At 37.5% G+C, this 20464-nt stretch overlaps 1 protein-coding gene across 1 annotated transcript in view; it reads right to left on the reverse strand.

The window, feature by feature from the left end:
- Positions 1–20464, reverse strand: part of RECK (reversion inducing cysteine rich protein with kazal motifs) — a 43592-nt gene that overhangs the window by 21765 nt on the left and 1363 nt on the right. Inside the window, exons 2-6 of the mRNA XM_056484488.1 lie at positions 19534–19592; positions 16087–16161; positions 13984–14020; positions 7511–7596; positions 6041–6088 (exon numbers count right to left, since the gene is read on the reverse strand). Coding sequence (XP_056340463.1) covers positions 6041–6088; positions 7511–7596; positions 13984–14020; positions 16087–16161; positions 19534–19592 — 305 coding nt within the window. The remainder of the gene's footprint in view (positions 1–6040; positions 6089–7510; positions 7597–13983; positions 14021–16086; positions 16162–19533; positions 19593–20464) is intronic.

The raw sequence follows: 20464 nt of genomic DNA on the forward strand, positions 1-20464 counted from the left end.
ACAAAATTATCTTTTCAGAGCAATTTCACACTCCAATTTTATACAGGCAGGAAATCCTTGCCTAATAATACATCTTCTTTCTGTATTTTGAAACTGCGGTTCCACAGACTGTAATCACTGTAATAATCCTCACATTTCTGTTAAGAGGAGATAGTCTGGCTTCCCTGTCCCTGCTCCCAGCTGTATAGCCTTGTGTATGCCCTTACACCATCACCTTGCCATGGCCTGATCTTTCTCACTAACCCTGATGAAAACTCATTTTTCTCATCCCCTAGGATTTAAGCCAGCGATATCAACATGTATAATACTACATTAGAACAGAACAGAACAAGCCTTTTTTAGATACCATCTTTTAGAAGGACCTGTCAGATGCCAGAGGGAGAGTAAGGCAAGGAGGGGGAAGGAATATGTGTGGAAAAATGGCAGCTGCAGAAAGGCACAGGAAGAACTTCAGTTGCACTGAGTTGTTACATCAACTCACCATATTCCACAAAACTGCATCTGTAGCCACCACAAAACACAATGCTAGTATTCTAAAGGGTGCTGACTCTGTGTTTTGGGTAACTTAATTTTATGTGTATGTGTATGTCCCTCACTCATGTGAGTGGTATAGCTACAGAGATATGAGATAATCTTAAAAAAAAGATTAAAAATTAGTGTCTAATTACCTGTTCCTAAATAAAGCTATTTAACAGCATGAAACAGTCAGTCTGATTTGAATTACTAACTGCAACTTCTTTTCAGAACACAAGGTTCATGTCCATCTCTACTAAATTAGCACTCATAGAAGTCACCAGCTTTTTTGCCCACTCAAGGTTTCTTCTGAATCTTTGAGTGAACTGGCAGCGAAGAAAGACACAGAAAATAAAGCAAAAGGTAAAAGATAGATATAGGTAAGGAAAAACAAAACCAAACAAAATAAAAACCAAAAAAGGAGAAAAGCATATTCTCTTTATAATTAAGTTACCAAGATTTGGGAAAATGATGGTACAAAGGCAATATTGTGTACACACACAGCCTGATGCTCCATTTTTAACTTGTGCTGAATACTAAACAAGGTGAACAAAGAAAAATTTCTAAACCACAAACACAATGATTTGTTTTACTTGTGCACAAGTCCCATCTTTCAGACTTCCCTTTTTTTAAAGCCAGGTGTTTCCAAGGCTGGTGATCAAAGGCAGTGAGACTACAAGCAGAAGGAGTGGAAAGTGGCAAGCAGACACCGGCAACGCAACCACGCACACCTTAAAGCAAAGACTCTCAAAGATTTCTTTTTGGTGTTATGGAATTTGAAAAAGACTACTGAGGTTTATGCAGCAGAAAATATTTTTCAGTCCTCCTCACCAGAACCCCCCTGAAGGAAGATTTTAGCCAGTACTGCAGGACCTAACTGGTTTCGCTCTTTTTGGAGCTCATCAGCTGCAGGTAACGGCTCAAACCCAAAAATGCACACACCCCAACACAAACAGAGCAGAACATTTTGCTGAAGGAAGAAGCCCTCTGCATTGTGAGCCATGCTTTCATATTGTAAGCACATTCTTTCTAAATGGCTGCCTCTTGTGTCTTGAATGAAAAGCGACAGTGAAGCCATTGTTTCACACCAGAAATTAAGAGTATTTTGCAAAAAAACCCACAAAAATTATTTTTCTCCCTAAAAATTATCATCAATATTCTACTAACTTCAGAGGAAAAATAAGTTCAGTACTATTGCCCTGGGCAAGCTAACCATGACAAATATTGAATCTACATCCTATCAAATTAAGGTCATCTTAATTTATAATTATTACCTACACTTAACAAATACAATAGTAAAATGCTTAACTCTGCAGTTAAGCACAGAAAAGAAAACCCTCTTGATCTCTCCTTGACTTCATTTAATCTTTGAATTTACTGAGAGAAGATAAAAGTCAGAAGCATACTAAGGTTTAGTGGAATCAGCTGAAGTGTCAAATGATGCTGAACATCTGTTAAAAACTTTAAAAACTTGCAGTAATAAACAAGTAAGGTCAAGATTTTCCTCTATTATGTAAACCAGTAAAGAATTGAGAACACTTGCACAGTGAGGTAGTGCAAAATTACTGGAACTCAAATTTTGGCAAGATCATTGAGTGCTCTATCAACCTTCTTTGAACAGCAGAGAATAGAGACAAAAAGCACCAGCAGATGACAATAACATGATCTACAATGTGTAGTGTATGGTCAGATTCCATCCTGATTTCATTAAGCAGTACTTCCAGAGGCCACACACAGTCCTGTGCCTTAGGAGTTCATTAAAACTGTTTAGGAACCTTTAGCTAAACAATGTCCTAAACAGTTCCTTGAGTTATTATCTATTGTCTCGGAGTAATCCACACAAACAATTAGATAAGAGCTAAAAACTGATGACTGCATTTTTCAGCAGGGGTAATTAGTAGCCAGCATTCACTAAAATCTCAGCAAAAAGCAGGATCATACAACCTTAGAAGAATAAAAACCAACCAATACCATAACAGAGTGAATACTTTTCTGAATCCCCATTAAAGCACTTAAAGCTGCAAGCACTGCATTTTAAGTTTCTGTGTTTAAAAACTGTGAAGCACCAAAGTGAGATTAGGCTAAAGAGTGCTCAAATCTGTGATAGCAAAACTGCTTTTAAACAGTCCAGGGATATCAAAAGTATTCATTACTGAGCAGCAAAGTAGTTTTAAGAGCAGAGGCTAAATAAGTGGTGACATTTTCAGCTGCATTTCAATTGCTTGGGAGATGTTAATATAGTGCTCAGCTACAGTAAAGCTCTCACAGTGTCAATTACCTAGAGAAGTTTTAATGTCTTATTTGGAACACATGAAGAAAAAACTGCAGTTCTTAATATTTAGAGAGGTGAACTCACAATATGCAGTGCACAGACTCAAGAGCTGCAACCTAATGCAAATTTAGTGCTACCCTTTCCATGCACAGAAGAAAGAAAAGGGATCTTAAACACAGCAATAAAGCCTTTACAGCTTATTTTAAGATTAATGAAGTATTTTAAGTAGCTCCTCCAAGCATGTATTCCATGTGGTCTTTTAAAAAATGAACCCCCAATTTACACAAAAGTTTTAAAAATACGAACATCAGAAAATCCTACATACAATCCATACCATCTCCACTTCATTTTTCTTCTTCCTTTGACTATTACCTACCTTTTTTTTAGAGGAAGATGAACAGGATAGCAGAAAGCTGGAAGAAGTAGTGAAAGATAAAAGAACTAAGGTGCACAGAACTAGAGGAAAAATGAAGACGACAAAATGAGTATCTGAGAAGCAGAAGATGGAAAAAAGGACTATTAGAACAAAACCTTCAAAAGAAGGCAAATAAAATATCTTTTAGTAACACTCAAAAATACTGGGTAAGTAGTGTTAAATTTATTAATTTCTGTATGCAGTGCTACTTGAAAATAAAAATTGTTTAACAAGACATGCCATCTTCAAAGCACTGATAAAAAGTGAGTATCTTATTCCAACAGAATACTTTTCTAAAATGTGTAAAATCTCTAAATTAAAATAAACATAAATATTTACAGTAAAAGTAATGCAGAAAAATATGATCAGCAGAAAAAGTATCTTTGATTAATCTTGTGAAAAGTTGGCACAACATTGCTGAAGTTATTCTGCTACTGCACAACCCAAGACTCTAGTCAGTGACTTCAAACTTGGTGACACCTTCTGCATGGAGTTTGGCTTTTTTCACAGCACTGAGCCCTATGCCTTACCTCTGAAGATTTACCTCCTTCTTCACCCTCTCTAACTTAGTGGGAGGCTGAAGGGTAACTCACAAAGTTGTTTCCCTAATCTCAAAAGATTACAGAAGTGCACTATGCACAGTTTAGACTATTCTAAGCAGCTTGGGGAAATTCTCTGGGAAATCCTTATGTGAGTGAGCTAAGTAATTTAAATAGGCTGGCAAGGTGTGAGAGTGTTTACAAAAAAGGGAATTATATTTTACATCCTTAATTCATCTAGTTTTACTTTTATGTCGTGTACTTAATTATTAAATACCTCAGCAACAGACTTGAGAGCTGATTACCAAGCACTATGATCTATACTGCAAACTAATTTTCTAACTGGATCCTGACTTTTATCAAAGTACAAATTTTAAATGCAAAACCAAACACAGTATGTATGACATTTTATTTATGTGATGCACATGCTATTTGTGATCTCATGTCACCTCTTCCAGTTTGAAGTAGCCATTCCTTCCCCAGTTCAGTGCTTCCCCAGCCAACTCCATGAATGCAAAGTACAGTACAGGACACAGAAGCTACTCACAGGAGCAGGACTCATACACCAAAGCAGCAAGAACAATGTTTGGGGTGTTGTTGTTGTTTTTTTTTTTTTTTTTTTTTTTTTTTTTTTTTTTTTTTTTTTTTTTTGTTTTGTTTTGTTTTGTTTTGTTTTGTTTGTTTGTTTTTTTAAATGAGAAATAATGATAGGGTATGGGAAACTGCAGGCTCCCTCCAAAATTTTTATTTGGAATCTTTAATCTTACACATAACTTCCCTGAATTTTATACAGCCAATAAGCCTCCTAAGAGCATTTCAAGTATTATTTTCCATGAGCACCTGTAAGCTTGGATACACATGAAAAATCATTGTCATGCAGAATTCTATCATAACTGAACACCTAGCACCTCAGATACCTAATTTCTGTCCCTGACACATTGTTTGTATCTACTACCTAGTCCTCATTAAAAAAAGTTCTTTCCTTCTTCCCTAATTGGAAAACTGGTTCCTTCTATTATGATTTTTCCCCCTTTCCTTCTATTTTAGCCTTGCACAGATAGCAAGCATTAAAGTTTTCTGTACAATAGCAGCAAGACCACTCTTGATTAAGAGTGAGAGGCCCAGTTTTCAAAATTCCAGACAGAAACTGGAGCAGTAAATAAGATGACTGTGACCATTTTGAAGCCATTCTTTATTCTCTTACCTTTCCTCTCCCGCTCTCCTTCAACCCATACTGGCCAACCACCTACAGCAATGCAGAAACCCAGAAAAAAAAGAAGGAAACAGACCAGCATAATAGAGGAGAAGTCTGCAGATGTTGACAGTATAGCATTTTACAGCATGAAAGGAGACAGAACTACTTAAAATGAAAATCCATTTTTAAGAGAACAAGCTATGGCAATTTCAACTCATGCTAACTTCCATAGTGAAGAGTCTAGGAAAATACTCTGTAGATTGTTTAGATAAAAGGATGAAAGGGAAAATAAATTTAAAAAAAGTAATTCAGTGCTTCCTGGAAAAAAAGAACAAACCAGGAAAGCTGCTCCACTTCTGCCCAAATCAAAAGAATGGAAAATTGTCTGATATCCTGAACTGTTGATTATGAGCAGAACTGATGCAGGACTACCTCATTTAGGGCAGAAGGAAATGAGATGAAAGGGGGTGGGAAGAATCTGGCTTCTAATTAAGACAAAGATCAAAAGAAAAGCAGTCCTTGCAGAATGGCAGTTCTACACACCGTGTTAAAATGAACATAGGTAAGGCCAGATTTCTGAAGATATCCTGATGATTAATTCTATTAGCAAAACAGTAAAAATAACTGCAAGCATCAACAGTTTCACTAATGCTACAAAAAATTATGCATTTGAAATTATTTATATTCAGATGGGATACTTAAGGCTGTTTTTTTCTGAGTTTATTTCTTTAGGTCACTTTTAAACTGACTCTCACTGTCCAAGCTGAAAGGTTTCTGACAGATTGAATGATCACAATGAAATGCTGACTTTGAGCAAAATTCCTATGAAATAAACTTTTTGGAAATTTAATTTATAAGTTGCAACTTTTTCATTTAAATTAAGGTATATGCAAATCTAAAAAATCCAAAACATTTTTACAGAAAATGATTATACTTTTATAAAAAACTGTAGAGAGATAATTACATTCACAGGAATACAAGCACATTCAGAAATACAGCTATAAAAAGACTCAACTTTCCCTCTTCTACAGGATATTTATACAGAACTTATAAAACAATTGATATAAAAGTTGACATTTTTTTTTCAGAGACACATAAAAACATACCTCATATTCCTTCCTGCAGACCTTTAAAACATCACTTTTTGCAGATGCCTGAAAGACAAGATACATTACTCCATTTGTAGTAGAAAATAATAAAATCATATTGCAAAATAAAGACAGTTCTACTTTTAAATTAACTGCAATAACAATGGATTAATGATTTATTCAAATTTTTCCTTAAGAACCTAAAGAATCCATGTAAAGCTTTAAGATAAAAAAGCAGATGCCATGACTGTTAATATGACATTTAATGAAAGCCCAAACCCTCATATTTCTGCACCAAGTTAGTTGATAGTGGAGGCACACAAAGCACCTTTGGTTTTGTGAAAGGTTTGCCAGATTGCAAAATACAGGAAGCATTTAAGAAATGGAAGAGCTTGAGCATAAAGGTCTCCCCATTTTCCCTGCTAATTTATCCCTTGTGTGTCGCTTTCCACTCTCCTCCCTCTTGTGTGTTCAGTTCTATGGTTCCTATTGTGAAAGTGAGTTGCAGAAATTCTCCCTTCAAACTGCAGATCCCTTTGCTCTATACAAAATCTCATGCTCCTTTTTCATATGAAAGATATTCAAAACTGTAATAACTACTAACATGTTACTTCCCACTCCACTAATTTAAAACACTTGGATAGAGCCTGACCTCGGACCTATTATATCACTGCCTTCAAAGTGACTTCAAAATCCCCTCAAGCTTCAAGGATCAAAATTAAAATCCAAATATTTCCCATTATCCCTAATATTTGGCAGGTATTTAGATTTTAGTATAAATGGAAAAAAAAATAGTAAATGTTTTAACCAGAGTCTGCTAAAGTTCAAAATATAGCTAAGATTCTGAAACAAGAGTCTCCAATCAAAAAATATAACATCTGATTTAGAGAATAATGATAAATGATGTAACAGTCATAAGATTAAATTAATAGAATTTAATAACACTGCAATAAACAGAAATGTCTTTATCAGGTCTGGAATGCACTTAAGCATTAGGACATATTTGAAAACATGGCTAAAAAATGCATTTGAGAATAAACACACATCTTATTTTCTGAAGATCAAAAGTACCCAGTTTGTTTACTCACTCCTCATCTCACTCCCACACTACTCTGTACTCACTGCTCATCTCTTGTCACATAGTTTTTAAACTCTGTGCTTTTGGGTGAAAGTAGAATTTTTTTTTTTGTTATGACAGCAGTTTGCAGCAGGCTGCTTGGTCAAGATTAAGACTACACAGGCAACATTCACAAATGTGAATATTAAGTGTACCTGTGCTCCACAAATGAATTATAAGGATGAAGATAAACACAAATATTCTCCTAGATTTTGAAGACATTTTTAAAGCCACGTCACCTTTCACTCAATGTTATTTTAAAGTAACAACTTTAGTGTAAAGACTGTGACAAAAAAAGCAAAATTAAGTTTAGCATAACCCAGAGAGCAGCAGAATGAGTCTGGGCTCAGCCAGCAGGGTGAAAGCCTTACCTGCTTGCACGCCTGCCGACACTCCACAGCGATAGCCAGCTCACAGCAGCCTAAACCAACCCACCCGTCCGACTTCTTCAGAACTCCTTGGGAAATAAGATGACAGACTTTAATCACAGTAGAAAGAGAAATATGCCACCATATTCCCTTTTCTCTAGTTTTCAAATTTGATAATCCTGTTCTCATTCTAGAAGCCTATGTACAGATTACATTTTTACTGGAATTCCAAACCAACTTTAAGCAAAAAACACAAGTCTGTTTTCACAAATGCTGAAATTAATAACGTACCTTCACACACTGAGGTTAAAACTGCTTTATGCAAATTGCTTTATATGTTCAATAGAAATATTAGATTTTGATAATCTATCTAATCTGAAATACAATACAACAAAAAACATCAGCAAAAAAATCTCCTTAAAACTGAGAACACCATCTCTAACAGATACATCTGTTTTTTTGTTTCAATAGCACATTTCTCTACCAACTTTGCCAATGCAGAAATTGTTCTGTGTTCTTTCTCCAAACTTCCTGTGGTATTTTTGGTCTGGATGGAGTTAAATTGCTTCAGCTGAGCTGGCATGGGGCTGTGTTTTGGACTTCTGATTAAAACAGTGTCGATAACTCAGGGATGTCATCAGCATCCAGGCCTTTTCTGTTTTCCATAGGGACTCACAAGTAGGCTGGCAGTGCACAGGAGGTCAGGTGGGGACACTGCCAAGACACTGAGCCCAGCAGATATTCCATACCACATGGCCCCACGCTCAGCCATAAAAGCTGGGAGTTGAGGATGGCAGGAGCTGCCCCTGTTTGGGACCAGCTGGGCATCAGTTGGTTGATGGTGAGCAATTATTTTCTTTTGCATCACTAGTTTTTCTTGGGTTTGGGTTTTTTCCTCCTTTCTTTCTTGTTTTTACTTCCATTCTTAAATTATAAACTGTCTTTATCCCAACCCATGGGTTTTCTCACTGTTGCCCTCTGATTCTCCCCTCCCACTGATGGGAGAATGAGCAAACACTGTGTGGTAATAGCAGCCTACTGGGGTTAATCCACAACATTTCCTCTCTCATTTATCTCCCCAGCAATGTGGTTTCATAGCTAGAACTATCTCCAAGAGAAGTTTCCTATCTCCCTGTTCTTAATCCATTTATTTCACTGTTTGCATTATCCTCATTTCTAACCATAAAGTTATACAGAAATATGATAAGAAGGAAATTCCTGCTATAAGTTGTTTAATCCTCTTAATTTATTAATAAACACAGATTTTCTAATGTTTTCCAAACACCAGAAATAAAATAAAAGAATGCATTCCTGTATCTATTTCTCATGTAACTTTAAAGACAGAAATAAAGGAAGCCCAGCAGCTGTGACAAACTTGTTACAATCTTTTTCTTAGGACAGGAGGTAGAATTATTTAACTCAAATGAATGACTCATTTTTGTTACGAATATTTAAAAAATACAGCAGTACTTTATTACATACATTAGTTATATTCTTTATGCAGAAATAAAAAAGCAGAAAGCAGAAGAATCAACAACTTAATTTTAAAAAATGCTCGTAAGTCTAGTGGAAATGCCTATTTAGAAAAGCCACATGGGATGTTCAGCTTTAAAAAAGGGAAGTGAAAAGCTAGGTGTGAGATCTTAAATTTAAATGCTAAGAAAACACTTGGAAAAAAAGTGTTGGAGAAAAGTAATAAAAAATAATTGCAATCAATGGAAAACAACAGCCAACTGGAATTTGTCATGAAGAAAATTGCCTTTAAAATACACTTGGTCAGCTTTACAAACACAGGTGGCATAGAAAGTCCCACCAGCATCTGTCTTTAATGACATTCCAATGGGTAAATTAAGAACATGCACTAATGGCAAATTTATAAAGGAGGAGCAAAATCTTCACAAAGCAAAATTAACACAGTCACTGTGGAAATTAAAATATAACTTAAAAGCTTAATGTTTGACAGAAGTAAGGTAGCAGCATTGCTCAGCAGGTGGAGGGAACAGAGGGGCAAAGGTGTACAGCAGCTTCTGCCAGTGTCAGTGTGACCATCTGAATGTTTCAGACCCTCAGTTGCAGGCACTGCAGGCACAAGATCCATAGGTCTTTCCAGAGACACTCAAAATCCTCTGGACATCTATTCAGAGCCTCAGCTTTCCAATTCACACTGGTTCAAAGCAGCTGTGAAGGTCATGAAAAACTGCAAGTACAGCTCACACAGGAGTGTAGAAATAGTTTTTCAGAGGTTGAGCATCTTTTTGACAGTGTCAAAATTAGCTGTTTGCAATCAGTTTTCAAGAATCTGGAACTTAGGTTTCACTACATATCTACAGTTAATTGCCAAATCAACCACTCACTATGCTCTGTTTTAGGCATAAAATAACACATCTGTCATTTCTGCATAAATTCCTATGTGGGGATTCCTTTCAATCAGAACAGTAATGTTTGGTAGAACATTTATTAGTAGGATTGATAACATAAGGCATAAGCAACCTAAAAAACATCAAAGACACATCATGTGCAACATGAAAAAAAGATTTCCAGAAATCTATGCTGCAATAACTAGCTGTAACCAGGAGAAACACATGGTAAATACAGCTGGACAGCTTCAGAGGCAGTGTCACCACTGAGCAGTCACCACTGAGTAATCAGGCACCCATATTTTGTGCAATACAGGGCCTGTGGTTTCAGACATACTGGAACTAAACTAAATGGTGATAAAAGAACGAAGCAAGCTACAAAAACATGCCAAATTAAGGACTGATAATTTTCAGCTGTTGTTAATGTTCTCTTGGCAAGTGGCCCTCTCTCCAGGTTATATACAGCCAGCAGACAAGCTTGTGAATAAATGGATGTCACACTCTCAAGAACCACTGAACTTCAATCTTAATACAGTAACTGGTAAATTAATTTTATCATTAATGTAGTTGTGTGCATTCTAGATGAAAGTACACCTTCAGTGCAAATTGACTGGAGCCTATAATGATGATAATTCATCAAATTCATCTATTCCTGAGCCATAACAAGTCATCTAGTTGCCCTCATATATGCTCCAGGTCCTTAATCAACTTACAGTGGCTCTTTGCTGAATTTGCTCGTGAGTGTTCATAGTCTTCTTGTCCAAAATGCTCAGAACTGGACACAGTATCCCTGCTGTGGTCTCACCACTGCTGAGCAGAGGGGAAGGATCAGCTCCCTTAATCTGCTGGCAACATTTTCACTGATGCAGTCTGGATGCTGTTGGTCTTTGTTACAAGGGCACAATGCTGGATCATGTTCCACTTGCTGGTCACCAGGATTCCCAGGTACGTTTCTACCAAGCTGCTTTCCAGGTGGCCAGCCTCCTGTGTGCTGTGGAGTGTGGGGCCTTTTCCAGGTGCAGGACTTTGCATTTCCTTCTCTGGAATTTCATGAAGTTCCTGTATGCCTATTCCTGTGGTTAACCAACATCCCTGCGAATGGCAGCCCAACCATCTGGTCTAGCAACCTCTCCTTTCACTTCTGCATCATTGGCAGATAGACTGAGGGTCAACTCTATCCCATCATTAACAAAGATGTTAAATAGGACTAGACCCAGCATCAACCCTACAGCTGCACTCTGTGATGCTGACCAAACCTTCTGGCACAGCAATTGGGCCAGTTTTTACTTCACCTCCACTGCTCGCTTATCCAGCTCACACTTCATCAGATTCTCTATAAGCAAGTCATAAAAAGTAGGGACAAAATCCTTACTGAAGCTGAGATAGACAACATGCACTGCTTTCCCCTCATCCAAAAAGGCAGTAATCTCATCATAGAGGGTTATCAGGTTGGTTAAGCACAGTTTTCTCCTTCATATATCCATGCTGACTATAAACTATCACCTTCTTGTCCTCGATGCATCTGGAAATTGTTTACAGGAAGATTTGCTCTGTTACCTTCCCACGGTTTGAGGTGAAACTGTGGAAGCCTAGACTTCCTTAGATCCTCCCTGCCCTTTCTACAGGCAGGAGGAACTTGCTTTCTCCCCTTCTTCACAGTCCTGAGCATCCCCTCTCAATACCTAACCCTATCTTCCTCCAGCATGCACAAGTCTTCCTTGCTCTGGACTTGACGACTGATCTCAGGGACCTGCCATTCCTGCAGGTTCATTTCACCAGTAAAGACTGAGGCAAAGAAGACCACAGACTACTTAGTGCCATTTGTCACCAGGTTTCCTGCCTCATTCAGCACCAGGCTCTCATTTTCACCAGTCTTCTTTTTCTAGTTGCTCAAGAAGCTTTCTGGCTGCCCATCACACAATTCACCAGAATCAACTCCTGACAGGCTCTGGCTTTTCTAACCCCACCATGCATTAAGTGGAGCTTGGATAAGGTGATCCTTGAAAATCAAGCAGCTCTCTTGGACCCTCCTTTTCTCCAGGGCATGGGATTCTTCTGCCTGCACACCTGCTGTGGGAGCCTTCCAGCTGTGTCCCTGTGACTCCAGTAGGATGGAAGCTGGGTAACTGCACACAGGTTTCTAACCAATAAGACAGAAAGTCTGTTTGCAAGTACAGGAATCATCAGTTTGCCTCAGAGGCCTGGTGGAGGAACAGGAAGGAGGAGGGGAGTCCGAGCAGATGCTGTGAAACTGTTATAGCCTCCTCTTTCCTCACTCCCACTTTTCCAAATGTAGCATTTTAATTTCAAAGCATTTTAATTTTCTAATTTCAAACTTTTAGAAATTACACATGGTACAACGGACTTTTTAAGCCTGATTTCATCTATTCTTGATCTCTCCTTTTAACATTACAGCCATATCTTGTGATTTATGCTTTAACTTTCTAAGCTGGTTTTGCATTTACTGACTTTTGGTGAAGAGGGAAAGAGTGAGGAAATATGATAACATGCCTCTATGATAGCATATTTAAGAAGAGGAAACCATGGGAAGCTCTCTTTCTGCCCTTGTGACCTTAGCAGATCCTGCTAAGGATAATCCTGGCACCTATGCAGCCTGGACCGTGTGAGAGCAGTGAGAAGCATGGCAAGCAATTCCCCAATGCAAAGCTTGGACAAAATAAACTTTTCAGCACTGCCAGAGCTCTATAAAAACTTTTCAATTAATAGAACTTGGGAACAAATGAACCTACCGACACCAATTCTCTCCTGAGTCAGAGAAAAGGAAAAAGTGAGGACACGTGAGGAGAACAACATGGTGACACCAAGGACGATGCAAAGGAGGGAGGGGGAGAAGGAATTGCTCCAAGACTGGGAGCTGAGATTCTTCAGCAAGCCATGGTGAGGACTGTAATACAACATAGTCCTATACAATACAACAACCTGTTCCCTGTAATTCATGAAGTGCATTGGGGATGCAGCACTCACCCACAGCCCATGAGAAAAAGGCACTTGTGCTGGAGCATGCAGATTCTGAAAAGCTGTGAATGGGTGAGAGGCTTGAACAGAGAGAGAGGAAGAGGACCCTTGCTTTTATACTCTAGAACAGCTCATCCTTAAAAACTGCACTCCATAAGCTAAATGGCCCACAAAAAAGCAGTTGTGGGAAGACTGCAAGCTGTGGGAGGGACTTCACATTGCAAGCAGGTTCCGGGCAGACCGTTAGCTGTTAAAATTAAAACCATGCTGGAAAAGTTCACAGAGAACTGTTTGCTATAGGAAAGAGCCCATGGCATAGCAAAAGAGATTCTTCTCCCTAAGAGAACGGAAGAAAGATCTTAAGTGACAAACTGACTAAAAATCCCATGTTTTGTCTCCCTGTGCTGTGGCTGGGAAGAAAAAAACACAGCGGTGGGGAGGGGAAAGCTGTTCTAAAGGTTTATTTTACTTCTCATTATCCTCTTTATATTCTGTTAATATTTTTTTTTTCTTTATACCTTTTAAAATTTTGAGCCTGCTATGCCCTTAAAGTGTTTTTTCCTAATCATTATCTCACCCCATGAGTTTGCTTAACTATAGCAGAAGAAAATGAATAAACGATTTCTCGTGGGTGCACTGGCGTTTGGCCAGCTTCAACCTGCCACACTTTCTAAATCCACCTGTACCAAGAAGTTTGGTTCATCATCTGAGCCCCTGAACTTAAATTGTTTGCTTAATTCTTATTATCTCCCTGTATTACTCTGTTTTTGTTCAAATCATGCTGCACGTAAAGTTGTAATTATCAACCATTTTGTAGACCAGGCTAAGGTGTAACAAGGCCAAAAAACCCAAAAAATCTTGAAAAGAAAGAAATGCTGATATTTCCTGGATTTGTCACAGAAGAACATGTTTAATTATACAAATATATTAAACGCTTTTTAACTAGGAAAAGAAAACTATTAATAAAATGCACAAGTTACTCATTATATACTAGAGAAAACTAAACACCACACAGTTTATATCAGATGCATAATGGAAGTTAAATTATCATGAAATCTATTGGGTGCAGGTGGCAGACACAACATCAAAATACACAGAGGGTGAAAAAGCAGCATGATTCAATGGCCAACTGGTGTTTCTTACCTGGCAAAGAAGAATTTATACAACCCCATACTTCTCTCTGAAAAGTAAAAATGCAATTAAGCAAAAGCAAGTCTACAGAATAAGAGAGTCTAGCAGACTCAAACCAGCAATTTCAGCAATTTTTCACTGGGTTTTAAATATCTGACTGGAAGAATTCCTATGTTTAAACATCTTTTAAAGAAGTGCTTTGATAGAAGTTGAGTACTATTTCCTTCAATGAGAGGGCTGCTATGCACACACTAAGGAATCAATAGCAGCATTCTTGCAGATGCAGAACCTAATGTAGTTACCTGGAATACACAAGCTAGTCAACTCTCTCCATCAGTGTTCACAGAACTAAACTGCAACTTAAAGAAGAAGATTTGTCTAGGACTAAGACCTGTGGAGAAGCTTATTGCCCTAGCCTTCCTTTCCACCAGCTTAAAAATACCCTAAACACACATAACCACACAGAAAACAAAATTTAAAAAGGGTTTCAATCACACTGACAGAGGAACCCATATTGTCACACAATGACACATCTATCATCACAGGAATCAATGACTTTCCAAAGTTGCAGTGGATCTGCATTTAATGATCTAACACTGTTCTCTGTATCTACAGAAGTATTCCACTTAGGCAAGAGCCAAAAAAGATGGTAAAGAGCTACTACTTCTACAAGTTCCACGAGTTCCATTCCTTTGACTCAATTGACATTCTTTATTTTATGAGGAGGTAAATGGTTGTATTTCATGATTTTTAGGCTCTTTTCCAACCTAAATGCACCTATGATTCTAAAAAAAAAAAAAACCAAAAAAAAAACCCCTCTTGTGTTAACAGTTACTTTTCAAATTAATATCAGGCAAAACCCTTTCTATATTACTTGAAAGGATATACACAACACAATGTCTGTAACCAGTGCTCAAGCATATTGACCATCTGATTAAATTCAAACCTATCTGCTCATCTGTGAACTGGCATCAGAACACCTGTCCAACAAGAGAAGAGATACCTGAGAACAGCAAATATAGTGTTGAGTTGAATGGTTAACTATTTTATGTATCTAGATATTAACAGTTCAGTGATATTAATTTAAGATCCACACTGGACAGCTGACTTATCATTTATAAAGATAGTAACTGGGAGTGATTTTTATAACTCCCAGTTACTATCTCTATAAATTACAAGTCATTTTCCCCTGTTCAGATAATCTCCAGACCTGTCTTATCAGAAGCACTTCTCAGCTATACAGATAAGATTCTACTCATCTTATCAAGGAATGAAAAATAAAGAAAACCAGTACCAAACCAAAAGCTATTCATCACTATGATAGGTTTTCATGCCAAGTTTTACCAGGAGCTGTCTATAACCTTCTGAGACCTTAGAGTTATTGACTCCCAGAAACAAAAAACTGAAGGAACTTTGACACACAGAAGGAAAGGATCTATAAGCGAATATAATTTTGTGAAGTTGCTTATTAAATGTTATTCCCAGATTTACTACTCCCACTCATTGCCCACTTCAGCTGAGCATATGTCCAGGCTTGCTGCAAACAGTATTGATACTGTTCAGAAGTAACAGAAATCACCAGAAGCAATCAGGCTTTTCTGACTGCAAAAGGGTGCCAAGAGGTAAGACTCTAAAATTTACAATCTGAATGACCATACTTATCTATTCCCTGATTAGATCATGCTTACAAGAGGAAGCAGATCACACTCTATTTTTTTGGTGAAACTGAAGAACTTTAGTGACACTACAGAACTTGAAGGAAACCATTTCTCTTACTTATCCAATAAAAGCATTACCTCAGTTTCTTAGATAAGGCCACAGACAATTTGGTGCAGCTATCAGGGCCTTCTTGTCTTAGCCCAAGACCTCATGGCTTTGTGCCATACAGATGTGGAAACATATGATACAATTCAAGTCACTATCATTAACATTCAAGTGACAATCACACAGCACAAACTTTTACAACATAGATAAGATTTTCATTGCATTTTATAGCTTATACATGCCAACTTATTGCAAGTAATATAATTTATGATGGCTTTAGAAAACAAAACAAAACCAAACCTTACTTTGAGGTTCAAATCTCATTTGGAGAGCTTTTCTAGCAAGCCTTACCATTGATTCTGGACAATACTCAGGTGCTCGCTGCAGTAAGTGCTTCAAACGGGAGTCACTCTTAGAAGACAAAATCTGTTAGAAACAAAACACACCTTTGAACACAGAGAATGTAATGGCACATCAAACACTTTTTTCAATTGATTTAACTGTTCTTAGTTTTTCTAATATCTACTCTTTGATAACTTTGCCTTACCGTATGAACAGAAACAAAATTTAAGATTTCCTTCAATGCATAATTTTACAGATATGTTTCACTTTTTATCAGAGAAGTAATTTTTTCTGTTTAGAAGAGAATGAGAATTTCCTCCTCAAACATCTCAATCAAAAAGTTTATACTGAATATGGAAGGGCAATGTTAACAAGAGGATTTCTGCTGCACATATCAAAATACTATACAACTCTGTTTTCTTAATTAACCTTCTGCTACATGTTACACGACTTTAAGCAATTAAACTTAAAAAAAACCCTGAAACAAGTAATTTCTGTGGAACAAGGTAGAACAAAAGGGAGACAAGTTAAAGAGACAATCAAAACTAAGAGGGAAATGCTCAATACCCACAGGCAAGCTGAACACCAGGAGCTCGCTAGACTGGATAGAACACTGAGGATGTTGAAGATATTGTTCCTTTAGCAGTCTAATTAAGTTTTAGTTATAAATTAAAACAAGAAACTGTTCAACAAGAGGAATGGAAACAGATGTATTAATGTGTGCTATGAAACTGGAAGTGATATAACTGAAACAGATGAATTTCAGAGGGAAAAGTATATTACAGTTCTATTCTAAGTTTATTCAATTCTAACACAATAAACTATCAGTTCTATTCTAACATGAGAAACTTATTGAAGGAAAATCAAGAGAACACCAGCACTTGTTTCAGAAACGAGAGCAGAAAAAGAAATGCATTAGTATTTTGACTCTTCTAAGGTCAGAGAATAGTAAAATAATTCAGGTTGGAAGGGTTCTCAGAAGATCATTTATTTCAACCTCGTGCTCAAAGAAGGGTCAACTATGAGACCAGACCACGGTGTCCACCTGCTTATTCTTTCCATCTGCCCAGATCCCTGTGGATGACAGACCTGCCATTAACATTATCAACACTTCCTTTCTGCTTCATATGGCCTGAAAACTCAATGAGTCACTTTGTCCAGCTGGTTAACAAAGATGTTAAACAGGACAGCTACCAGGGCAGACACCTTTGGTATTCCACTTCTTATTCATCTGGAGGCAAAGTAGGACCCACTAACCTCTATCTTTGAGCCTGATTTTACAACCAGTTTTTTACTCATCTAATTATTCATTCCTCAAACCCATGAGATCCTAAAATGGATACAAATACATTGAGGGCATTAATGTTTAAAAACTGCTACAGACGACACAAATTATATCCACGCCTTTCCCCTCATCCAGAAATCCAGCGTAATTATCAAACCAGGCTGGACAGGAGTGATTTACTGACACTAAATCACATGCTGCCTTCAGCAACAGCTTCATATTTTTCCTTCTTCAGCCTCTAACCACTGCCATAAAATGTCTTGCTGCCCTTGACATCCTCTGTGAGTCTCAATTCCAGCTGAGCTTTCTCTTTCCCTATATAAACTTACCAGCCTTGGCATAAGGTCTAAATTCCTTTTGTAAAACATCTCCCTGCTTCTACACTCTCTATACCACACCTTTTCTGCACCAAAGCTTGTTCATGACTTCTCTCTTTATCTGAATCTGATTCTTGGAAAATTAAGGTGTTTTCCTGGGAGCAGGGGTGGACTGTCTTTATTCTTGGAGGAGGATATGGATAGAGTCCTCTGGAATGGTATACAGATGAATGCTGCCAGGAAACTTATCACTGTGAAACTTCTCAGAAATAAATTCAGGAAAAAATAGTCAATTAAAGAAAGACAGGCCAGGAAACTTCCTCCTGTCAGCTGCACAAAACAGTTATGTTACAGAAGATGAAAACCAGTAAAATAACAGCAGACAGCTCCTTCAGTCAGCCTGCTGGACTGTATCACAGGATCACACAGAAAATGATGCCACCAGCCTGATGTGGGGTAGCCATGCTAGCTCCTCATAGAATACTCTGAGGGGCAGCAGTCCTGCTTCTGACTTGTTCTAGACCTCTCACCACTAAGAATCTGTATATGCTCATTATCTGAGATCATCCAGATGAGGCCAGATCAGAGTATCTTACAAAACCCACAGAAAACTATGTAATAATTAGAACCAGTGCTGCAGAATTGGGATGGAATTTGACAGTAAAAAGCTGGAGGCCTTTCATGACGAGCCAACAGGAATTCACATGATAAGCTGGAAACTTCAAACCAATGAAACACAAGAAAGAAATGGAGAGATTATTCCAAATGCCATATCAATGCAGCTACTACATTCAACATTTTTTAAAATATAGGAATGGATATCTTTCACTTATATCCAGGTTCAAACACAGTATTTAAGACAGAGTGCCACACTTTTTTTAATAATGCCATGCATAGTTTTGCTTATCTGTATTCAAAGAGATAAACTTATGCTGGAAGGGTTGTAAGAATTATCATAGGAATTGAGAGAATATCTTATGCAAAGAGACTGCAAGACTTTTCCTTTTTTGGCCTAGCAATATGAAAGCTGAAAGAAGATTTGGTTGTATTCTCAAGATATACCAGGCAGGGAAAAGTGCAATTTAAAGTAAAAGTTTTGTTAGTTCAATCAGAGATAAATATAAACTTAATCATAACCAGCTTTATTACACAAACAGCCCCAAAGTGAGCAATGAGAACAAGAAAAGAGGGCAGGTATGATCTAAGAACACAGCTTTAATATTAAAATTGTGTCTACATCTATGTAAGTTTTATCAATGTAAAATTCTTATATAGATAAATAAATGTAATACACACAGACACAAAGCTGTACAAATTACTACCCACAGGTACAAACCTGAATGTAAGTTATGAAAAAATACTTTCCACACTTGAATTCAGAACAAACAAACTTAAGAATAGAGTAAGTGAGCAGATTTTTGCTGCATTCCCAGAGCCATATATCATAGTGAGATGCTTCGTGAACAAACAAGAACTGGAAGGACGAAAGAATAATACCAGCATCTTGTTCTTCAGTTTCAACTCCCCAGAACTTAGAAACACATAAGATTCATAAATTCTGTGAAATACCTTCACCCCTCTCATTTCCCAACGTGCTTATCACTTCTTGACCAAACTGTGGCCTCAGGTTGGTATTTCTATTTCTCCTCAACTTCAGCAGAACCCATTTCCCAGTACAAAAGGAAAGAGGACTGTGGTTTTAAAACCTCTAAGTTCTCATTTCAATACCATTACATCTCAGTATTCACACAGAGCCTCCAGACAGAGACTTTAGCTTACAAACTTAATGTTGCTACATCACTGTCTAAAGGCACAGTTTCAACTCTGATGGAGTTAAATTCAAAACAAACTTACCTGTTCACAGACATCACGGCACATTAAATTGTCTTTTGCATGGTAACAACAAGACAAGCCTATGGGAAAGCAGGGAGAGGGAAAAAGATATTTAAAAGCTTTGAAACACTTAGCCATCACTTCTGAACACAAGTACACACTTGATGTTTTATCAGGACAATTTTCTGGCCCACAGATGACCGTGGGAAACTTTCCTTCCCAAAAGGCAAAAAATGAACAAGAGAAAGTTTTGTTCTAAAAATTATGAAGATTCTTACAAGAAGTCTCACAGTTACCCCTGAACACTCACTGCCACCAAAATGAGATTCTCACTCCCTTTCTGCCTCCAGTAACATTTCTGCTACTTAACTCAAGGAAAACTTTAAAAAAAAGGAATATATATGAAAAAGTAAACAAAAAACCCACCAAAAATCTCTCTAGAGAATATGTGCCTTTGTAAATTGAATCATCTCAGGGAATCTGAAAAGTGCAAGAATCAGTTAGGAACAGGTGGTGAGGGAAATCAGACCAGGGGCCTCTTTTCACATAACTGCTCACTGAACTCTGTGTTCTAAAACCTTGGAACAAAACTGTAAATTGTTTCACTAGTGATGGATGATTAAGACTGGATTTGCCTGACTGGATGGAAGTCATAGAGCAAACACAGATATGAACACATCAAAGCTTCAAGCAGCATTTTTAGCATTATACTCTACTGTGCTTTGACCCCCTACCATTCAAACATTTTGTTCATTCGTGGGTAAGCTTGGGAAATATAAAATTAATTGAACAGTGCATTAATAACCATTTTCATCCTCACTTTCCCGTGTTTGGACCAGTGTTTTAGAAAACAGACAGATGTGTCCTTCAAAGCTTTTACTTCCACACAAAGGATAATTTAATGATTACAGATTTCTGCTGAGCTGCATCTGAACTATGTATCACACTGGTA

The sequence above is a fragment of the Oenanthe melanoleuca genome, chromosome 2 (genome assembly GCF_029582105.1).
Source record: "Oenanthe melanoleuca isolate GR-GAL-2019-014 chromosome 2, OMel1.0, whole genome shotgun sequence".
NCBI classification, from domain to species: Eukaryota; Metazoa; Chordata; class Aves; order Passeriformes; family Muscicapidae; genus Oenanthe; species Oenanthe melanoleuca.